Genomic DNA, 22,170 nt, shown 5'->3' with positions numbered 1-22,170 from the left:
GAGCTCTGCAAAAATTGAACACAATGTTTGAACATTACCAGGGCTATTCATTTCAGAGGAAAGTGAATGAATTCTGCAAAGTGTATTGGGTAAAAAGAATTAAGCGATTAATGATGCAGCTTTGTTCATTAAATTTCAGATGAAAAATTTTTTTCTTTCTGATAGAGGCCAATATGAAGCAAAGCAAGTAATCTGTTCAAGGCAGCATCATGTCACATTTCTTTAACTTAAAATTTGATTTACAAAGTACATTTAAGGGAAAAATAAATTGAATCAAGCTTTTAGGATTACAAATTACATGAACAATACAAATGGAAATCTAGTTTTGAAGCTCACAATAACAAAACTTTTATAATCAACAACTTGTAAGATATGACTGGAATCGTTTCACTGGAGAGCATTATCCGCGAAACATTCTTCTTGCTGAGCAACTTGGGTGAAATATAAACTCTGAATCAAATATGTACAAGAAGAAGAAAATCTTAGCAGGTATATACCAACCATTCTGAATAGAATCTACAAACCTTGTCCTCCAGTAATCTTTTCAAGGTCTGCTTTCAAGTTTCTCGAGCTTGCTTCAAACCGGGCAGTGAAACCTACAGTTGTTGGTCGCAACGATCTCTGTCGCACCATATAAACATACTCAGGGTCATTTGTTTGCCCATCAAATCTAATCCATTGTATCATCTGATGATACATGGGGAAGAACCTCATTTGAATGGATGAGTAAGCAAAATATGGAAGGAGAGAGGAGATCAGAACTAAGATTGTAATAAGCCAGAAAAATGGTGCAGGGGCGCATGCTTCAATGAAGACCTTATAGGCAGTTGTTGATGTGTTGGGATCCATGGCCCCATATGCCAATAGGAATAGATACCAGACTATAATGCTACCCCAGATGAAGATATGTTGTATATATGTAAAATAACTTACGGACACTGCCATTTGACAGTTCACCACCCAAACAATACATGTATACATGGTGGCACCAAGGACTTCTAGGCCAGCAACTTCCCCACCTTTACGGAAGGCTTGTTGCTCCATTGCCCGGATGCAAAAGAAGAAGATGATGACAGCACTTAAAACTCCATTGAATGCCCATCCAAGTATACGAGTCCAGCTAAATAGGATATTTTGTATACCTTCTTGGTACAATAGAGGGAACTGTAAAGAAAATAAAAAACAAGAATCATATTTCCATGAGCTCTTTTTTAGGTGACTAAAGAATGACAACTTATGTGAGATTATTTAGTAATTGACTTCTACTGAGCTTTTCAAAATTTGGACAAGAAAAACAAGGTTTAATGTGGCACCTACCCTCAGACACAAACGGGCAGCTATGTCTTGGTCAAAAACTCCCAGGGAAATCACAGGAAGTGATGTGAAGAAAACGTTATAAAGTGATAGGAACCAGTCATTGTATACTGTTTGGCCAGAAAATGATGCATACGTCTGAAAGAAGAAGATTGTGAAGCCAAATGCAACGTTCTTGTAGAAGAAATAGCATATCTGCAGCATATAGGAGAAAAAGGTCAGTGTTTTGAATTCAATCAATCTCACAATGCATAAGGCCACTGTGTTAGTGCGTTTCAAGAAAACTAATCAGTAGCTTCTCTCCACCACATGTAAAATTGACGTCCATCATAAACCAAAGAGGGAAAGAAAGAATATGCTACCAGAGTCTTACCATCGATGAAATCCTCCGATAACACCAATGTCCATGCACAAGTAGTAAGCGCTCCAGGAATCGGAACTGTGCAATTGCAATGTCACTTGACATGACTGCCTGAAATTTTTGAAGAGACAGCCGGGAGAAAGTTGAGAATCCCAGTTAGACCAATATATGGATTAGAGTCAAGATACAATGAAAAATTATAACATGTTTGGCATTTACCTGCATTCCTTCTGCACCACTGATGCCAACTCCAATATCTGCTTCTTGAAGCATTCCAACATCATTTGCCCCATCACCAATTGCTAAAGTTGTGCTACCAGTTTTAACTTTTACTAGCCTCGTAACCTTCAAAATTTTAACACATCTTAGCAAGAACCAAGAAAATGTTTGGACAATTTTTGTTTCTGAAATTTTGTTGAAATTCTCATAGGAATCAAGTTATTATTGAGTAGGGTGACAAAAATCTTCCTCATCAAGATAAAATGGTTTGAAGAGTGAAAGAATTAAAGATCCTATGGAATCAGATTTTCAGTTGTCTCTTCATATTTATACAACATTCGTTGTTTGTGGATGCTTACATTGCAATTACACTGATATATTAACACTTCTGGGTCAGTACTCTTTATCTAAGGTGACATGCCTAGCAGTTTTATGATACATCATTTCACGCTTGTTACAGAAGTAAGTCAAACACATTTTGACACATGGTCAAGACACTAACTGGGTTTAAAACAAATTAAACAATAATAAATTCCCCAGCAATAGCTAAAAAGATGATGAGGCTTACAAGTGCTTTCTGTTTTGGAGATGAACGACAGCAGATTACTGAAGCACAGCTAATGGCAAGCTCTAGAAATATGTCCTTGACATCATCTTCTAGGGCATACGTGAGTGACTTCCCATCAATGATCAGCGCTAATGCCTCTGAGCTTTCATTTGAAGCTCTAAGCAATGCCCTTCCAGCAACTATCTGACGGATAACAATTTCCTTCAATGCCTAAAGAATCAGCAAAATCTCATCAAGCACAGAAGTTACCGCTAAATGAACCTTGGCCAATATAATACTTAAAAACTGGTATGCAAGAGTTATGAAGTATGTTACTAGAACTGTCCTCACTTTTGGACAATTTGGATTTTCAAAAACTAGTTTTGCAGAATGTCAGAAATGAATTCCACAACAAAATCTTTTATAACATTTTATTTTTGTTAAAATGGCTCCCTGAATGTCTATCAAGTACCACAATAGTCAAGTTAGAAAGTTATCTATCATAGCAAAAATAATGATTTTGAGTTTGAAAATATTCAGTTCTAGAAGATCTGAACTGCAACATGTAGGTGACCAACTCGTTTCCAACAGGAAAAGACAGAAAAAAATCCACTATCTGTTTTACGTCAAGCAATACGTGGTGTAACTGTATTACCACGTGAAAGAGTGGAAGAATCTACACTTCAACTTGTCTAAATAACCAATCCGACCAAAATTTCAACAAAAAGATCTTTTTAACTGCACAAGGAATTAAATTGATGTTTTGCTGCACATCCTCTGAAATTATTGAGGATGTAAACTGTAAGTCTGTGATGGTATATTATCATCTGTCAAAACCTGATACCGGAAACCCACAGGCTTTACAAGTTTGATGACAAGAATGACAAGGACAATGACGAAACCAGTACAGTAAACAATATTACCAAAGGAACATTTTGGGTGGACTTGCAAATCCTAGCAACAGATAAGGAGAAGGAAACTTGTGAGGTAAACAAAATTATTTGTTAACTCAAGGATTTTTCTATCTCCCTTCAATGTTTTATCAGCCATCAACAGTCTGGTGAAAAAATTAAACTTCATTGTTGAAAACTGTAGAGAAATTATCACCCAGAATTTCCTATATACTAAGATAAATAATCATATCTGGAGTTCACACATATAGAGAATTTTCATTGGAATTGAATTTCCTCAAAGAATTTTCGATGCTAAATTTGTAACAATTGACCCATTAAAAGAGAACATAGCTTAAACCCTCTCTCTTAAAGAAAAAAAATAAAATTATGCTATAACCTCTAAATACAATCCTAAATTAGGGGGTTAAGCCATGCTAACTCAAATCCCACCCAATGAAGAAAAAGAAAACAATGAATTCAGGATTACCGCGGAAACAGCAGATTTATCTTCTGATTTCTCGAGCGCTTTAGTTTCACGTGTGTCTGAGTTGATAATTATTTGTTGCATTCCTTGTCTAAGCAAACTACAGGCAAAGCTGTGCAGTTTAACACAAAATACAAAAAAATGTTAGCATATCAGACTTTAGTTTGTTCATGGAGAAAAAATTATGTCAACTAATTATACCCAATATTGATTGCAGTCTCCATCTTATCTCCAGTCAAAACCCATAGTTTGATTCCTGCTTGGGCAAGTTTGTCAATGCATTCAGGAACCTGTCTCACAGAACAGAAATAGTTAGCCTCAATTTCTGCACCCAATCTCTGAGAAACTCACTCTATTCCTGACATTTGGACTGGACATACATTAACAATTCCAGCAGAAGAAATTTAATTACTGCACATTTTTTTTCAATAAAAAGTTCTAACCTTTTAGCATCCATTTTCATGATATAAGTAGCCCCATAAATATTGACACTTCAAAGAGTTTGTTTTATGAGATAAAAACAAAATTTAATTGCAATAAACTATCTTTTTTTTAGTGTGAAACCTACCCCTTGTTGAAGTTTGTCTTCAACAGCTGTAGCACCAAGAAGAATCAAATCCTTTTCAATTTTTTCTGCCACTTCCTCAATCATTTCCTCACGATCTGCACTCACTGAATTCTTGGCCACAGTAAATTCCCCATTAAACCTAGTGTATTCTTCCTCATCCAGTTCGCGATAGGCAAGTATTAAAGTCCTCAAACCGGCATCAGCATACTCATTGATGTGTGCCTTGGTCTGCTCTTCAAACTCTCTTCCATTCTCGGCAAGTCTTTCAAACATGACACTGCTTGAAGGTAAAAAAGATTAAATGAATGTCAAGTAATCTGTAGTTATCAACATAAAACCAAAACAAACTACCCTTTCTGAAATTCTAATGAAACAAGTATCTTTCATTCAGAGAATAATAGTGTAAGGCCCTGGTTTTGACTCTTTGGTTGTTGAATGTTATTGTTTGTAAGAGCAACATTAAGAGCCATTCCACACACTAATATCTTGCCTGTGAGTAAGCAATTCACCATCTCCTTCTGATGGATAAACCTAGCTCACACTATAAGAACCAAATCCTAAATCAAAGTATATCACAAGCTCTAGTGCGATGTTTCGGATTACAAACCTGTCAGCACCTTTGGCAAGTAGTAGCAAAGTCCCCTCCTCATTTCTTACAATCACAGACATCCGCTTTCTAGCACTACTGAACTCCAGGACATTCAAAAGTTTGTAAGACCTGAAAGAATATAGACTCAATAAAATGTGTGCCCTTTATATCAGAATGGATTTGAATAATCCCATATCATGTAATTAACCACTTATAGGCAATAGGTAAAACATAAACGCTTGCAAGAAAAAGACCTTTCAACTCTCCTGCAAGAGGCCGGATCTAACTCGTGCAGGGAGATGCTTGTTTGAGTCCTTTCATAGAATTCAAACCCAAGTTCTCTTGCAGCAATGACAAAAGCTGCTTCATCTGGTGATTCAGCTTCATATGTAATCCTTCCAGTTTCTTCATCAATTTCAGGTAGTGCAGTGTGGCAGATAGCCAGCAGTCGTAAGAACTTTTGGATTACTGCAGCCCGAGGCTCTTTAACCCAATTACCATTCACAATCCTTTCATCCACAAAATTATAACCTTTAACAGATGCCTTTTTTTCAGCAGACTCCACAACATTAGCCTCTTCCTCAGTTGCCTCTTCTGGTAAAGGGGAGTCCTTTCGCCTGGCCATAGCTCTCTCAACTTCAGTTACTCCACGACCATAGGAGGTCCCAGCAATTGAACACTTGATAAATTCCATGGAGTTGCACGTTAAAGTCCCTGTTTTATCAGAAAGTATAGTGTCAACTTGGCCAAGTTCTTCATTTAAATTTGAGGTACGAGCCATTGCCGGCTTGTCAGCTTCCTCATAGTACATGTCAATATCTTGGTTGATAAACCTGCTCTGAAGGATTTTGACAATTTCTATTGACACATACAAGGAAATGGGGATCAAATATCCATACAGCATAACAGCAGTCCAAAACTGCAGAATTGCTGCAACCGCTGCTCTCTTAGGGTCATAGTATATAGTAGTATTATCTGGTCTAAGATACCATCTCTTCATCCTTCCATCTTCTATGTCCTCACTAGTTGTAATCCCAAAGATTATCGATCCGATAATAGACATTAAAACTAACATGCCGAACAAAAAGTAAATTATCTTATCCATCCTTCTCTCAATTTTGCTTCTCTTAGAAGGGGGTGGCGTTGAATTTTGAATAACCTTTGTATCATGACCTGTAAAGATAACTACCCCATAGATATAATCAGTATTCCGCAACTTCGAGTCCCTAAGAAGAAGCTGCTGAGGGCTGAGAGCATATTTTTGTTCTTCAAGATCCATACTGCCAACAAAGGAGTACAGATCTGCATTGGGATCTTCACATCTTATGGTAGCCTTGAAAGTTCGGAAGCTAGAGTCCTCAATCAGATTTGAAGTGGCATCGAGTGCTTGTTTCAATTTCAAATTGGTTTCTCCATCCAGGTTTGTGGTTTCAACATAGCAAATTGCTTCCTCATAACTTGAGGAAAGTAAGATGAGATCAGCAGGAAAAAATTCATCCTTTTCTACCTTCACAATGTCCCCAACTTTGAGATCCCTCCATTTTCTATTACCAAAAACCCCATTATCAAAATGCACTTTCACCTTCCTGTTATTCACCTCAATATCCTACAGTAAAACAAACATGAGAATTTATAACAGCATAAAAAACTGAGACAGAAACTTTTCACCTAATTTGTTATAGGGTCTCAAAGAAAGTAAAGGGTGGTGGAACAGAAAAACAATTAATAGTACCGCTCTAAAATCTGATTTCAAAAAAAAGAACTTTGCTCTGAATGTAATAAATTGATCACAACCAAAATGAAAGCACTTCTTAAAGAATCTGTTCCTTGTTGCCACAAAATTTTCGGAACTAAAACTTCATGAATCTTTCATACGTTACGATATTTCTCAAATACGGTTGAGGGAATTCAGTTGTGAATTCGCCTATTCCACAATATAATGTAGACCTCTAAGAAACTAAACAATAAATTCAGAAAGCTGCATTAGAATTCACACCAATATAACAAAATTACCTGCTTTTTTCGCTGCCAATCTTCAAGAATCTCTTTCCCCACAGTAGCTCCAATCACAACAACAAGAGGAAGAACATTACTCACAGCAGAGTAAGGAGAAAGAGGCGTGAAAGAAAGTATTGCACAGAGAAGAAAATAAAGATTGGCAACTCTCCTAAATTGCTCAAACAATGATCTGGGAATAAATGTTGCAAGAGTATACTTTGTAGTTCTAACATAATTGTCCCTGTAATTGAAGACACTGGCATCAAAGCCGTCAGGGTCATTGCAATACACTACTCTGGAGAATCCAGGTCCTCCAATCAGTGAATGATCACCTTTAAAGGATATTTTACCACAAGTAAATGCATGAATTTGTTTGGTGAAAAGATGCCTCTTTCTTCTATTACCAGCCATCTATAGCAACAAAAATTGATCTTTCAAATGGTTGAAAGCATAAAACACCACTCAGTAGCACAAATTCTGCTTCAGAGGAACTCTAGCTTTTAGAAGAATCTTCAACGAATGATTTCAGTTAACAGAAAACCATCCATCTAGAAATCAGTTAACTCCCAACACTTCTAGATCTAACGATAACACAAGTCAAAAGTTTCTAGATAAACAATATGTCCAAACTCAAAAAAGTAAACTAAATTAACATATAACTTAACTCAAAAAAGATGATTTCTAAGAAAAAAAAAGGAAGTGAAAGAAAAAATTTTGAACCTACTTGAATCTCAAATATTCCAAAACCTTTACAGTATATGAAAAAAATCTTATCAAAAACAGAGAGCTAAAGAAAAAACACCTTCGAAACTACTAACTAAACAAAACTAAAATAAACATGTTTTGTTGTTCAATAAATCTTTCATGTGGGTAGATTGGAGGAGCTGTGGCTTTGGGCTGAGCTGAGTTAGCGGGTTATATATGACTAGTAGTTGTACATACAAACTTTGAACAAACAAGCACATAAACATGGAGATGGGTTTGTTTTATAGAGTACAATATGACACATTCAATTCAACTACTTCAACAACAACGCATTTAAAACCAAACCAGTTAATAAAATTAAAGAACTGAAAGCAACCCACTTAACTAAAACCAAAAAATAAAATAAAAATTGAAACTTTAACAGCCGGTTCCAACTGTGAGGCAAGGGCTATCAAATAAAAAATAGAACTTATAAAAAAAAATTGCAAATGGGAATTATTTGAAGTGGCGAGCAAGCCTTCTAGAAAGTCAAACGAAGAGCTAGGTGTACAAGAATGAATGGGAAAAGATATAGAGATTATTAGCTCATTGAATACATCAGGTGAAGCTTCAGGGAAGAAGAAGAAGAAGCGAAAATACTTGAGAACGCGCATATATTGGGGAGGCTGCAGCACGAGTGCTGAAATTTAGATGGAAAGACTCTGAGAAATCTGAAAGGATTTAAGATTTTATTGGTCAATCATTTATGTCTTCACATTTGGGCAGATGGAAGGCTTAGGCATCTTTTCTCGAACAAATTAGAGTATTTTTGCATGGGAATTTACAAATAAGGGTATAAATGAAATATTATTTCGTGATTATAAAATAATATATAATATTAAAATATATATAAATATAACATTTTCAAATAAAGTTGGTAAAAAGGAGAGGGATGATAGTGAGAGAAAAAGATTATGACGAGTATTAATTTGATAAAATTATGTATAAATATTGTTTTATTTTTAATTTAAATATATATAATTATATAATGATATATTATTATTTATGTATAAAATTATATATATTATTTTATGCATATAGTATTAATCTTATTAATTCATAAATTTTTTTATTTAGCTCAGTAAAAATTATAAAAAAATACCCATCAATAATAAAAAATAAGTCGTTAACAAGATTGTTCCTCTCCCATTATTGCTATCTTTGCATCATTGCCAACTAGTGTTTCAATTTCTTACAATTACGTGTTTCGATCTTTACATTGGCATCACATTTTCAATCATATGCACAACTTTTTGTTTCCACCAACGTGAAGATATCATACTTCTTATATAAGCTTTAAGCGTGTTCATATCTACAGAAGTTTCCCTTCTAAGTGTTTTTCAGGTGGCCAAGAAACGACGAAGGAGAAGAAAGTATTAGGTCAAAATGTAACTTGTATATACTATCAAAGGTATTATTGATATTAAATCTATTATATAGTATGTGTATAATTTTGTTTACTCAATAGTATATTCATACATAGTATATACAAGATGTGGAGTGGGTGGTGCATGTTGAAAGGGTCAACTCTTGGCTAAAGACGTGAACAAGACACAAATATACAATTAGTTTCAAAATTCTTGCCTTAATTATTTTATTTAAAGTTAATCACAAACTTTGATATTATTAATAATTGTCTAAGAAGGGAAAAGTCCAAATCTTCAATTGTCAACTTCGTCATTCTTTTTCTTTCACCCATTTCTATTGCATATTCTCAATTTAATACCTTTTTACATTGTAGAATCATTTCACATGGCTTTTTGGTCTAAATATTTGGTAATAATTCAAAACCTTTCATGATTTTATGTAAAAAAAAAATATTAATAAAAGATTTATTTATAATTTTGTTGCCCTTAATTCCTATATATTATAAATATATAGATATATATCTATGTTTTTATAACCTTATAGTTAATAATGGAAAAGACATTGTTAATCGAATTATGTGTATTTGTTTTGTTTTATATATGTATTTTACTATACGATTCAGTGTTAACACATTATCTCTATACTCAATTATGTTAACACATTATGTTTTAAACGATATTTTACTATACGATTCGATATTATTTTTTTAATTTAAAATCATTTATTTATATATAACACATTTTCTGTGTACTTAATTATGTTTTAAAAAATGTGTATATATTGTTTTATGGTATTGTATTAGTCCCTTAAAAGTTTTCATTTTTCATCGTTGAACTTACACATTTTACTCCTTGTTCAGATAAATTAATTACACATCAAAACCCAAATTGAATATAGTAAAACTATATACATTAATACCGAATACTAATTTGTATATTAACGATAGAGTAATGTTATATATACATATTTTTTATACATAATTTGAGTATATATATAATATGTCATCATGTGATTAAATATTACTTTATTTTAATTTAAAATCATCGATATACATAATAATATATTATTTATATACCTAAATGATATATCAAATAGATGTATATATAATTTTATTATTAACGATAAAATGTAATCACGTTACCATTTAATTAAATATTTTAAATTTTCTTATTAAAAATAATTCAACCATATAATAATAAAAATAATTATAAATGTTTTTAAAACCAGACTGGTGATCAAACTGGTTGTCTCACTGGTTCATGGTTCAACCGGTTCAACTTATTATTAAATTATAATAAATAGATTTTACTTAAAAAATCTTTTTTAAAGAGTAATAATTATTCATTTAATTTCAATAAAATAATTAAAATAAAAAATTTTCAATCTTACAATACAGAAAAAAAAATAATTCTGTAAATTATCGTCTATAGAAGATATAAAATAGATATAAAATATTTTTTTCTTTTTAATTTTATTTTTGAACTTATTATTTTCTTACAAACCGTTAAAAATTTATCTAATTTAATAAAAAATAATCAAATTATTTAAAAATAATTAAAATTTAAAAAATTTAAAAGTCAAATTTAATTTTTAACCGAACGAATAATAAACTAATTTTTTATATTAAACAAATCAAATTTAATCCGTTTAACCAGTCTAGCTTTCAAATCATTGATTATTATATTTTGTGTCAGCCAACAAAAGCTGAAAAGTTAGTTGGAAAATTCAAGGAAAGATTTGAAATGTGTTATTGACGGGTTACGCGTATTGGCTCATGAAAAATGCCTCCCTTCAACCTTTAAATTTAGTCAACGGTCAAGTTGAGGAAATTTCATAAATTATAGGCGGTAATCAATGACGATGTTACACTTAACACCCATTTTTTTCTCTTTTAAAACTCCTTCCTTTTTTTTTTTTTTCAATAGAATATATTTATCAAAAGCCATAGTAAAACTTTTGTATAAGATTAGAAACAAAAATACTCAATCAATATTATTTTAAAAATAATATTATATATATTTATTTTTTATATATTTTTAAGGGTTTTAGATATGACAATTATAAATAATAGTGATTTGCAGGTTTGAACAAGTTGCCGTGCATGACATAAACATTGGTTGGTTTGTCTTATGTCTCCAAAATTTGACCAATCCGTCAATACTGATTGTTACTTTGCGTGTTTTGCTTTCTGACCCCAATAATACCAAGGGATTCTTTTACCAATTCCAAACACCATTTGTTATTATTGTGTTCAAATTCAACTTTTCGATTACAAGTCATTGAATCTACACTTGGAAGATTCAAAGAAAAAGCCCTTCAGGCTTCAAAGAGACGACAATCTAAGGAAGGTGCCAATTGGGATTGGAAGAGTAAGTACTCAAACCAAACACATTACTTAATAATTAATTAATTATTATAATTTATAAAGAATTGAAAGGAAACTATCTCGAGATTTGGGTTGGTGAGTATATTTAAAGCTATAAAAAAACGGTTTTAATTATTTGAAAATGATTTCAATGAGAATCATGCCATTAATGCTAGAAATTAAAAAATAAAAATAAACAACTAGGGAATGTAAACAACTAATGCAGTCCTTTCCTATGAATCTGAAATTAATGATATTAAAAAACTGAAAATGCAGATTTTGAAGCTGTTGGCAAACATTTTTTGCTAAGCTACCAGTCCCAAAATATAAATCAAACATCACTGCTTCATCAATACTTCAATTTTGCCTTTATGCATTGGCAGTGGGTTTGGTCCAAGAAATACTTCAATCACCAAAATAAAAAATAACCAAAAAAAAAAAAACTTTTAAAAATACGTATAAATTAATAATATGTTTAGATAATTAGTAATGTAAAGATAATTAATGCGTTGGTTTGCAGTAATGAAATATTATTTTTCTTAAATGTTTTTAATATATAAACTAAATTTATTAAATAGGAATAAAATCATTGATATTTCCTATGGAAAAGGTATAGCCTAATAACTTATTTGAATTAAACAAGATAATGTCAATAATAAAATATAAATTACAGAGAAATCTCTTATTATCCCAAACCAAATGCGCCTTACGAGATAATATTCAAAATTTAACATTTGTGTATAGGTGCTTAAAACTATAGAAGTAGTAGTCATTGGTGTGTTTTAGGTTTAAACCAACAGCTTTGATGTGTTCCAACAAAATAATTCAAGGCATGCAATGCAAATTACCTCTCAGAAGAAAGCTCTGATTGCGAAATTAAGCCCCACCTTAAGTAAAGAGCTTGATGATAATGAACTCTAATCAACTGTAGCTCAGCAGAAAAAAGAACCACAATAGCCAAGACTCTTCCATGGATATTCATTCCAAACTCTCTCATCGGCAGCTTCAATTTGTGTTAGAGAAATGAGACTTGGTTCAATTCAATCTCTCCATTTCCTTTTCTCCTTCTTCTCTTCATAATCTTCCTTCTCAGTACTGTAACGTGATCTTCTAGGAGAGTCTCTCCCTCTATGCTTATGATGTTTTCTTCTGCTGCTAGTCTTTTCTCGAGAGGATTCTTTCTTTTGCCTTCTTGACCTAGAATGGTGTCGATCTCGATGATCAGTGGATGAATCACTATATGAGTCACTGCTTCTATACTGATGTTGTCTATATCGTTTTCTACTCCTTTCATCTTCAGAATTACTGCTCCAATTTCGATGATGTCTAGAGGGTGATTTAGCTTTAGCATTCTCTTTTGTCTTTTCCCGGTTAACTTTGCTAGGTTTATATTCATGCAAAACAGTCTCTGTATCTGCAATTCTGCCACCACTATTCAAAGGGTTACCAGGTGTGGATTCATTTTTTCGGGATTCACCCTCTTGAGCAGACCCTCTCTGCTGTGACAATCCTTGGTCAATGGTTGTTCCACCACTAACATTTGATGTAGAAGGCTTCTTTTCAGCAGGCAGGATACGAGCTTTTCCAGCATTAGCATCAGCAGCTTCTTTCTCAGAAGCTCGAGTACTGGCTTTGCTTGTAGAGTAGGGTAACTCTGGGGGAACCTCCAGGCCTAGTTCTTTTCCCAGGGATTCTAAGAAGTCACCAGCTATCAAATGGTTTAATGCTGTATTAGCAACTTCAATCTTCTTTTCTGGATCCTCCACTTTGTTGAGATTAACTGTTTCCACTTCATCCTCAGACTCATCAGAGAAAATAGCCTGCGTACGAGTAAAGATTATTACCAATGACCATGCCTTCACAATTTTAAAAAAAAAAACATCAGGATCGATGCTATGCCAAAGTGTTACATGTGTATCCATATCCAAGACAAATTTTCCACTTACTAATTATCCCGCATAACTAAATAATAACAAAAGGTGAAATTTTATTTCCATTTGCTCTGTACGCAATTATTTATAGAATGATATTAGGTAACTGAGATTACTACTGACCCTCATGCAAGTCTAAAGTAAAACCTTCTTTGCGTATCAAATAAAGAGAAAATTACCTTATACAGGTCAACTGGCCTTTCAACATTTTCAACTTCTACCTCAACTTCAGTTTCTTTGTCAGTTACATCTCTCCTAACTTCTGGAGCTTCAGATTGAGGTGCAGAATACAGATTTTTAACAGACTGTTCTGATTTTGTGGGTTCAATAGAATCTGACATGAAGATGAGAGAATCTATCTTGCTTCTCATCCGGGGAGCTGGCGGTGGCTGCAAGTGACAGAATAGTTTATTTCCAAGTTAATATAATGTTCAGATGACCAAGGTTTACAGTAACAGCTTCATATTCAATCACTATATCAGGAGAAGCAATTTGTACTATTTTATAGAGCTTCCAAGAAAAGAGAGAAAGATCCATAGTTGGAAACAAGGCTGAGGAATCACCCCCAACCCTCTTTCTCTATGACAGAAGCAAGAAGATATAGAGAGGAAAAAAAATGTGAAACCACCAGAAAGAGGGGAAAACAAGATCAAAATCAACTGAAAAACCATCAATATTTAATTTAATTTTTTATATCAAAACATCCTTTAAACAAAAAAACCTCAATTATCATAACAGAAATTATAGAAAACTAATCAGCTGAGTTTTTTGCTTAAAAAACAAAATTAACTAATCATTGTACACTATTAGAGACCAGAAAATTAAGAGCTAAATCAAGTGCATGGATTACCTTCCCCATAAAAGGATCAACAAGATCAAAGCGTTTGCAGAGAATAGGTGAAGGACGCCATTGAAACTCTTCCCTTCTTGGGTACATCTTCTTAGTTGTTAAATCTTCAGCTTGAGCATCTTTAATTTGCTGCTTTTGAAAGTTTGATATAAGGTAAACTCCGAAGTTATAACTCTAGAAACTAAATTTACACCACATAGCATATACCTCTGTCCCAACAGAAGTGAATTGCAACCCTCCCGCGGCTGAAAACCCCACAAACTGCTGTGTGGTGAGCAAGCTCTCCTTACCGCTTTTACCTTTCTGCATTGCCTCAGCTACGGCCTCAAAATCCAGTCTCTCACGAGCACGAGCTGCTTCTGACATGTTTGTAGCTCCACCAGAATCTGTAGTACGAAGCCCTCCTTGGTACTTTTCCTTGAGAAACTGCCCAAATCTTGCTTGCTTTGCAGGATCATCTTTAAAAGGTTTTGCAACTTCTGGCAACTCACTCTATATTACATAGAGTAAATAAATAGAAGAAAGAAACTCCAAATTTAGGTTTCTCTGAAAGCTTGCCAGAAGAGTACAATAAAGCAGTGATTGATAAAACAGAAGCAGAGAACTACCCAGGAAATTCCCAACAATGACATAATTAATTTAACTAGAATAGTAAGCACTGAGGTATACAACTTACAAATGATGAAGATGCAGTAAATGTATCTGAAAGATTAAACTGGAGATGAACAACATTTTCAGAAACAGTAGACAAGTTTGAATCTCGCGAACTTTGTTCCAGAGGCCTTTCTCCTAATAATTTGCCACGACTTTCTGCTGTCATCTTCTGCACAGATGGAGATGATTTCCCATCCAACTTGGTTTGATCACTATGCTTCTGTTGCATCTCCCACAACTTCCTCACATAATATTCATGGCCCTTTCCTCCATCAAGAAAACTAAACAATGGATTTGACTGATTCTTCTCTCTAGAAAGATCCTCAAACAATTTGCCACATCTGGCTACTAAAGTGGCAACCCCCTCAATTAAGAGTTTCAGATTATTGTCCTCAGGAGGAGGAACCTCAGGGGGAGGAGGAACAAGAAGCTGGCTGTCAGTCTCAAGTGGCCCAGAGAACTTATGATGGGGAACAAAATCCTTCGGAACCACTGGTGAATCAAATCTGGATGACAATATGAAAATAAACAGATAGAGTGACTTAATAAAAAGCACAAGGGTAGCTGTGTTGATACCTCTGATCTCTCAAACTCCAACAAGAACAGAAAAAATAGAGAAATTTACATTGACCTTCTCTCAAGTTTGATATAATTAGACCAGATTACCCTAAAATCATTATAGAACTCCCCGACAAAATTGATCTATGCCTACTCCCAAATTAGAAGGATACACTTGTAATTAGGCCTCAAGCTAGAGAAGGTCAATAAAATATATCCTAAAAATAATATCAAATTTTTCCAAAAAAAAAAAAAACAACTAAACACAAAATGAATCAAGATGAATGAATATTGCATATATAAAATGATGGGCTAGATGTATAAATATCTATGCATTGAATAACTATTATACAATTACCTTTCCAACTTGAAGTCAGACTTTGATGCAACTGTGAATCCAGGCAGGACATCCTGATCCCTTCCAACCAATTTTTTCCGACTGTCTTTACTCGGTTCAGAGGGTTCCTCATCTTCTTGAACATAAGTATCCTCAAAGTTGTAATCTGAAGAAAAGCCGCACTTAGAAGGAGAAACCCAACTATTTACATTAGCATATAATTAAGAAATTAAAGAATCAGGTTTTTGTTGCTTGTTCTCAGGCGGTACAGTTAGAGCACTTAAAAAACAAAAATATGACATGTAGACCATTAGTTAACATCTGGGGATGCCCTTTCCATCACCCAGTTTTTTCTTAAGTGCAACTTAAAGAAGCAATGATGAATAGGCATATTACTTGAACTATTCACCCAGCAAACCCAAAGTACAAATGATGATGATGACAAAAAAGAAGTAAAACTAAAGCAAGAAGATGTGTGTGTTATAATTATGCGTAATGAATATATAAGCAAGCAATAGTTGATATGCTAAAATTAAGGCTGGATTCGAGCCGAGTCGAGGGGAGCTCAAGCGAGCTTGAGCTCGCGCTCAGCTCAGTTCACATATAGTTGAGCTCGAGTTCGAGTTCGAGCTCGAGGAGCTCGTGAAAGCCAAGCTCGAACTCGGCTCGGCTCGTTTTTCGTTATTAAAATGATATCGTTTTAATATATATTGGTCAAAACGACGTCGTTTTGTATCAAAATTTTTAATTAAAAAATCAAGCGAGTAGCTTGAGCTCGGCTTGGGCCGGCTCGTTTCGGGCTTGTCCGAGTCGAGCTCGAGCTCGACCTGGCTCGGTTCGAATCCAGCCCTAGCTAAAATAGATTGCCCAACACTTAAAATGGTGACAATGCAACTCAAATAGGAAAATTCCTTGTATTTTCTAGAGAAATGACACGTGTCAAAATGAACGTCCAACACATCCCCTCAACCCATCCCCCTTTCCTCAGCCTGAAAATAGTCACACTATGATAACAATTCCTACTCGGAGAATTTGGCAGCCATTTTTGTCTTGTCAGCTGAATTGTGTCAATGTATACAGATAATTTAATGTGTATCCAAATGTAAAAAGTACAAACCAGAGGTGTAGACATCCTCATCTTCGGCATCATATTCTTCGAGTGCACCAATGCCAAAACCAGGAGCAGCTTTGCCTGCTGATGAATCCAGTATGATCTAACTAGTTAAATCACCACCATGCAGAAGGCATATAAATGCATGCAAGCAAAAGAAACAAATCTCACATAGATTGAACGAGAAACAGAATGTTAAATGAAGAGTAATTAAACAGATTATAGATCTTACACTTAAAACCAAAAAGGCTATCTTTCATCAACGATGTTTTCCTGTATCCAGGCTCTTTACTAAGCCTTGATCTCTTCTTCTCTGAAAGTAAAAACAACTGGTTTAAACACAAGACCACCAATACAATTAGTTAGCTATATCCAGATTACAATCTATAGGTTGAAACTATGAACCTCTGAATTCGGGAGCATGCTTAAAAGGATCATATCCCAGACCATGCAGATCCTGCTTTGGATTGAGTACATACACCTGCACTAAAGGAAAGATGTGATACACAATTTTCACATAGATAATAAAGTAAACTTTCTACAACAAATTATATATCAGCATAGTTAATAATAAATTAGACAGAACTAATTGCATGAACTATATTTCTACTTCTACTTATTACAATCCTGCTTTATGAAGTAATCACCATATTGAAACATTCTGTTAGGATCTCAAGTGCAAGGTATGGGACTTAGATCCCACATTGGAAAGTATGGGCAACTAGTGTAGGGTTTATATGACCTTGAGCTCTCCCATCTCAATAGCTAGCTTTTGAGATGTGGTTCTCCTAAGGTTCGTATCATTTGGTATCAGAGTCATCACCATGTCTCCCAGTTGCAATCATGCAGCGCGGGTGGTGATGCGGGCATTGCAGTGTTCGCCCGGGGCTAGCAGGGAGCTAACGCACAGCCAACCCGCATAGGCACCAGGGCTGCAGAGTGTGTTAGTATGTTAGGATCCCAAGTGCAAGGTATGGAACTTGGATCCCACACTGGAAAGTATGGGTAACTAGTGTGGGGTTTATATGACCTTAGGCTCTCTCATCTCGATAGCTAACTTTTGAGATGTGGTTCTCCTATGGTTCGTATCACATTCACATTGTGTCCTACTCCTACATATTCTAAATTACCCTTGAAAATATCATATACATAATCAGAGTACAAAGTTTTGTTTTTAAATCTGTATATGTATATCATTTACATATATTGGGAGTAACCAAGGAGTAAATATATCAAATATTTATACAGCTATCACATATTTATGATCACACTCTCCCAAATAAGCTCAATGTTTGTCCACCTTGAAAAGCAAAACCATGTAAAATTGAGTTTGCATATTGATGTAAGAAAGATACTCTGAAACCTTCCAGCAGTTGACAAAGAATAAAACAAAAGCCAAAGCTTAAATCAAATGCATTAGTCATCAGTCATCACATCATGCAATCTGATTTTATAAAAGTATTCAAAGGTGAGTGAAGACATGAAGTAACAGCTGATGGACGATAAGAGTTAGCTACAAAGAATCCATACAGGTGTGCTTTGAGAAGACTGGACATCGTCATTGACAGGATGCTCAAGAAAGCTTTCACGAGAACTCTCAACAGGCTCTGAATCAGGAAAATGTGTTTTTGCATCATCACAAGAAAAGGCTAAGAGAGCTTTTCTAGCTTCTCTCCGTGCATCTGTAGGCAAATTGTAGACAAGAAAAGAATAAGTTTGACCCATAAGAAAAATCGACGGCCGGTGAATGTTAAACATGGTGAGTGCATCGATACCAAAAAAGTGACTGTAATTAAACACAAAATAATACACGTTTTGAAATATACAGAAAAAGTGTATAGATATATATATATGACTGAAGGGATCCCTCATTTCAACTTGTATAATAGAGCAAAATTGATCCACAGTTACAAGGAAAGCTAATCCCAGTATATTCTACATTTTCACAAGTTAGGTAAAGCATGTTAATGATGAGATAAAAAGAAACAAACCAAAAAATTCTGAACTATGCTACAAATTCTACGAGGAAGGAAATAATTTGAATACCGTATAAAGAATCCGCGTGTGAATCTTTAATTGAACGACCCCGTCGCCAACCCATTTTCAGCAGCAATTTTACACCTAATCAAGAAAAGGGAAGTGAGGCTAAGAACTATTAGTTGCAATATCATAGTTACAACACTATTACAAAATATTTAAGACAAACCAATAGACTCTGTGGCTGGAACAACTAATTCGTCAGGAACAGGTCCAGGAATTGCTGATGGTCTGCAGTGTATACAAAACATTAAAAAAACAAAAAAAAAAAGAAGTTAGGCAAGTGTTGTCTACAGGAAACGAAAATATGACAAAAATGCAAGGGCACATAAAAATAGTCAAAAAACAATAAGCAGTTTCCATATCCATATAACACTGCTAACCCATTAGATTATGAGTCTCTGTTAAGATGGTCCCATTATAAAATTACCTAAAAAAGAAGGTGCATGCAAGATGTAATTATACTGGGCCACCTAACAGTATGATGACAAAGTTTTCCTTGGTTGGAAACATATAAAAGTAGTTCCTTTTTGCAGAATAACTACATAAGTTTTGGAATCTTTATGTCTCTCCCAGTAGAAGATGTAACTTCTCTTATTTCTATAAGCAATCTCCACTAAAATAAGAAACTAAATGTTCTCATTGCCTCTTTATAAACTAAACACGTGTTATATCCTTTTACAAGAATTAGACAATCATATTACTACAATGTATCACATATCCACTTTGACATAATCGATCTAAACCTATTCTGATTTCATATTTTCGAGAATTATAAAATAATCACATAATTAACCATACAACAATTACATTCAATTGCTGATGAAAACACACACACACACACACACACACATTCAATTGCTGATAAAAACATATACATATATATATATGCATTTTTATCATAAAGGCATATAAAACCTCTGCAGCTGCTCTTTCTCAGCTTGTTTACGAGCAAATTCAGCAGCAGTAAATCCAAACGTATCAAATTGCGAAGATGTCCCCAAGGATTTACCTTCCAATTCCTAAAATAAAAAGAAAAGTGAACCACAAATCTTTGCTAAATTTGAAAATATTGTCACAACAATACAGAGGCATAAAACTATAGGTACTGAATAACTGTAAAAAAAAAATTTCTACAAAACAAATTATAAGAAGTTGAAACTTAACAACTGAGTTTACATGAGTGCAAACTCATTAACGCATATGAGATGAAAGATGCCAGCTAAATTTCATTATAAGTTGAACCTATGAAAAATCAACTTGACCTTCACAGTTTCACAGGGCAAGTATAAACCTTTTAAACTATAGACCAGAAACAAAGCAGCACCACAAATTTGTCAAAAGAACCCATCAAAACCAACACAATAGTGATGGCCTCACCGGAGCATGTTCATATATCTCAGTTATTCAGTCTCTATGTCTAACCCTAATAAAAGGGGCAATGAGTTTATTGCATTTCTCATGGTAGTACCAGTACATAAATAAAGCTGAGAAATAAGCAGCCAAGTCAAAAAAAAAAAAAAGCAATTTCCTGATTGTCAGGAATAGTAGATCACATATGTTTTATATTGTTTTGTATTCATCTTGAATTCACTTAGAGATGATCCTAGCGCTGTGTTTGGCAACATGAAATTAAAGCTTGGAAATTGAGCTTGAGTGGAAAAAATTGTAAAATCCTAATTTGTCTGAAGAAAACTATCTCTAACTCCAATTTTAAGGCTGAATTTCCATGCCACCAAACATAGCCTCAGACAATCCAGTTACTCGAACCCAATACCTAGCAGGTAAAATATTTGAGGAACAAATATACTATAATGAAATGGACAATATGATCGAACTTACAGCTCTCTCATCATCATCTAAAAAGTTAAGAATGCTCTGCTGTTTGACTTCAGCTCTGTTCTTTCTTGATGATGTAAATGTCTGTGGAGTCCAACCTGTAGATTCATTTCACATGGTATTAAATTAACCTCTAAGTTACACTCAGAAAATTACACAAAAAGGATCTCAATCTTTAATTCCAAAGGAAGTAAAAGATACCCTCTTTTGAGCCCGCTGTATTATAATAACCAGCAGAGAATCCACCAGTAAACGCCCCATGAAATCTTCTTCTTCCTTCTTCATCTCTGACCTGTAGAAATATAATTTTTAAACTAGATACTATCATACAATTCCAGTTTCACAGAAATCCAAACGAACTGTAAATGTGTAGTAGCAGTTATAACTGACACTAAACAAGAAACCATAAGATCATACAGATTTGCATAATGAATTAATTTCAATAATTAAAATCAAACTGTTCAAAATTAATACTCCATTTTATTGCTCAGAAAACGTAAGAAACATCATAAAAAAGATCAAAATGCATTCGCAAGAGTACTATCTATATTCTAAAAATATATACTAGCTAATTCAAAATGTTTTTAGCACTTGAACTGTTTTCTCAAAGCTCTTTCCACAAAACACTCCCAAAACAGTCTCTACTAGCCTTCAGAAAACTATGCGAAACAATCATAACTCCAATTCAGATTTTTCATTATAAGCCATAACAAATGAAGATAAAAAAACCACAATAACAACAAGACGAAGCATCAGAATTGCAATTTCAAAATATTTCTCAGTTATAGTTTCAGTATCCGGAGCTTTCTAAGAAACCAAAGCAGTACCTCTTGTTTCCAAGGAACGAGGGTTCGGAGATGACCAGAGGCCTCGGCTTGTGATTTCTTTCGACGGCTGGTGATCTCCTCCTCGCGCTCAATCGGCGTGCCGAAGAACACATAATCCTCTTCGTCGGAATCCATTTATTTGGTATTTTTGGTGTGATAACGAAGAGACTTTGTTGAGGTTGGGTGCCGGGAAGCGAAACAATAAGTTTCCCCGTAGCAGAGTCAAGAGCAAAAATAAGGAATGTTAATGTTACAGGGAAAGCAAAAAGCTAGCTGAATGCCTCAATTGATTGGGCAAAGATATGTAACATGTTTGTTTATTTTCTTTTTCTTTTTATTTGTTAATTTTGTATAATGTAAAATCAATTTATGCCTAATTTCAAACTTACTGGAGTTTTTTTTTAACACATTTCCGCCCTAAATTCTTGATTAAATTTTTTGTTTAAGACACCTTTTCTCAATTTCAAATTTAAAACTTCTTCGAACTTCTTTAAATTTATATTCATATTTATGTGTGAGTAAAGGTGAAATCGATCTAAATTGTTTGAAGTTCAGTTTGAATCCTTTTATCACATT

At 34.1% G+C, this 22,170-nt stretch overlaps 2 protein-coding genes across 3 annotated transcripts; both read right to left on the bottom strand.

Annotated features, from left to right (window-relative positions):
- Window positions 1-193: 193 nt before the first annotated feature.
- LOC123196278 (putative phospholipid-transporting ATPase 9) lies at window positions 194-8,426 on the bottom strand. The gene is made up of 11 exons (XM_044610248.1): window positions 6,989-8,426; window positions 5,230-6,581; window positions 4,994-5,104; window positions 4,387-4,663; window positions 4,020-4,108; window positions 3,822-3,930; window positions 2,463-2,672; window positions 1,895-2,020; window positions 1,688-1,786; window positions 1,318-1,509; window positions 194-1,164 (listed from the first exon to the last, which is right to left on the bottom strand). The coding sequence occupies exons 1-11, from the start codon at window positions 7,382-7,384 to the stop codon at window positions 517-519; spliced, it is 3,609 nt and encodes a 1,202-aa protein (XP_044466183.1). The 5' UTR covers window positions 7,385-8,426; the 3' UTR covers window positions 194-516.
- A 3,637-nt stretch (window positions 8,427-12,063) lies between these two features.
- On the bottom strand, window positions 12,064-21,867 carry LOC123196430 (G patch domain-containing protein TGH). Of its 2 annotated transcripts, none has more exons than XM_044610459.1 (16): window positions 21,595-21,867; window positions 20,969-21,059; window positions 20,771-20,865; window positions 19,847-19,950; window positions 19,098-19,159; window positions 18,938-19,012; window positions 18,422-18,573; window positions 17,297-17,372; window positions 17,124-17,204; window positions 16,898-16,975; window positions 15,802-15,946; window positions 14,908-15,391; window positions 14,439-14,723; window positions 14,232-14,360; window positions 13,561-13,770; window positions 12,064-13,270 (listed from the first exon to the last, which is right to left on the bottom strand). In XM_044610459.1, the coding sequence occupies exons 1-16, from the start codon at window positions 21,727-21,729 to the stop codon at window positions 12,491-12,493; spliced, it is 2,982 nt and encodes a 993-aa protein (XP_044466394.1). In that variant the 5' UTR covers window positions 21,730-21,867; the 3' UTR covers window positions 12,064-12,490. The 2 variants fall into 2 exon arrangements, with proteins under 2 accessions (XP_044466394.1, XP_044466395.1); XM_044610460.1 differs by having other exon boundaries at window positions 16,898-16,972.
- Between the last annotated feature and the right edge of the window lie 303 nt (window positions 21,868-22,170).

The sequence above is a fragment of the Mangifera indica genome, chromosome 14 (assembly GCF_011075055.1).
Source record: "Mangifera indica cultivar Alphonso chromosome 14, CATAS_Mindica_2.1, whole genome shotgun sequence".
Classification (NCBI taxonomy): domain Eukaryota; kingdom Viridiplantae; phylum Streptophyta; class Magnoliopsida; order Sapindales; family Anacardiaceae; genus Mangifera; species Mangifera indica.
The sequence above is the reverse complement of the archived record's forward strand: the minus strand, read 5'-3'. Positions and strand labels throughout refer to the sequence as shown.

Coding starts and splice junctions, on each gene's coding strand:
- LOC123196278 (XM_044610248.1), bottom strand. CDS start 7,384: ATGGCTGGTAATAGAAGAAAGAGGCATCTTTTCACCAAACAAATTCAT. Junction 4,664..4,993: donor CTTGCCAAAGGTGCTGACAG/GTTTGTAATCCG, acceptor ACCTTCAAGCAG/TGTCATGTTTGAAAGACTTG. Junction 1,165..1,317: donor CTGCCCGTTTGTGTCTGAGG/GTAGGTGCCACA, acceptor TTTTCTTTACAG/TTCCCTCTATTGTACCAAGA.
- LOC123196430 (XM_044610459.1), bottom strand. CDS start 21,729: ATGGATTCCGACGAAGAGGATTATGTGTTCTTCGGCACGCCGATTGAG. Junction 21,060..21,594: donor TCGTTCCTTGGAAACAAGAG/GTACTGCTTTGG, acceptor ATATTTCTACAG/GTCAGAGATGAAGAAGGAAG. Junction 13,771..14,231: donor TTGATCCTTTTATGGGGAAG/GTAATCCATGCA, acceptor TGTCACTTGCAG/CCACCGCCAGCTCCCCGGAT.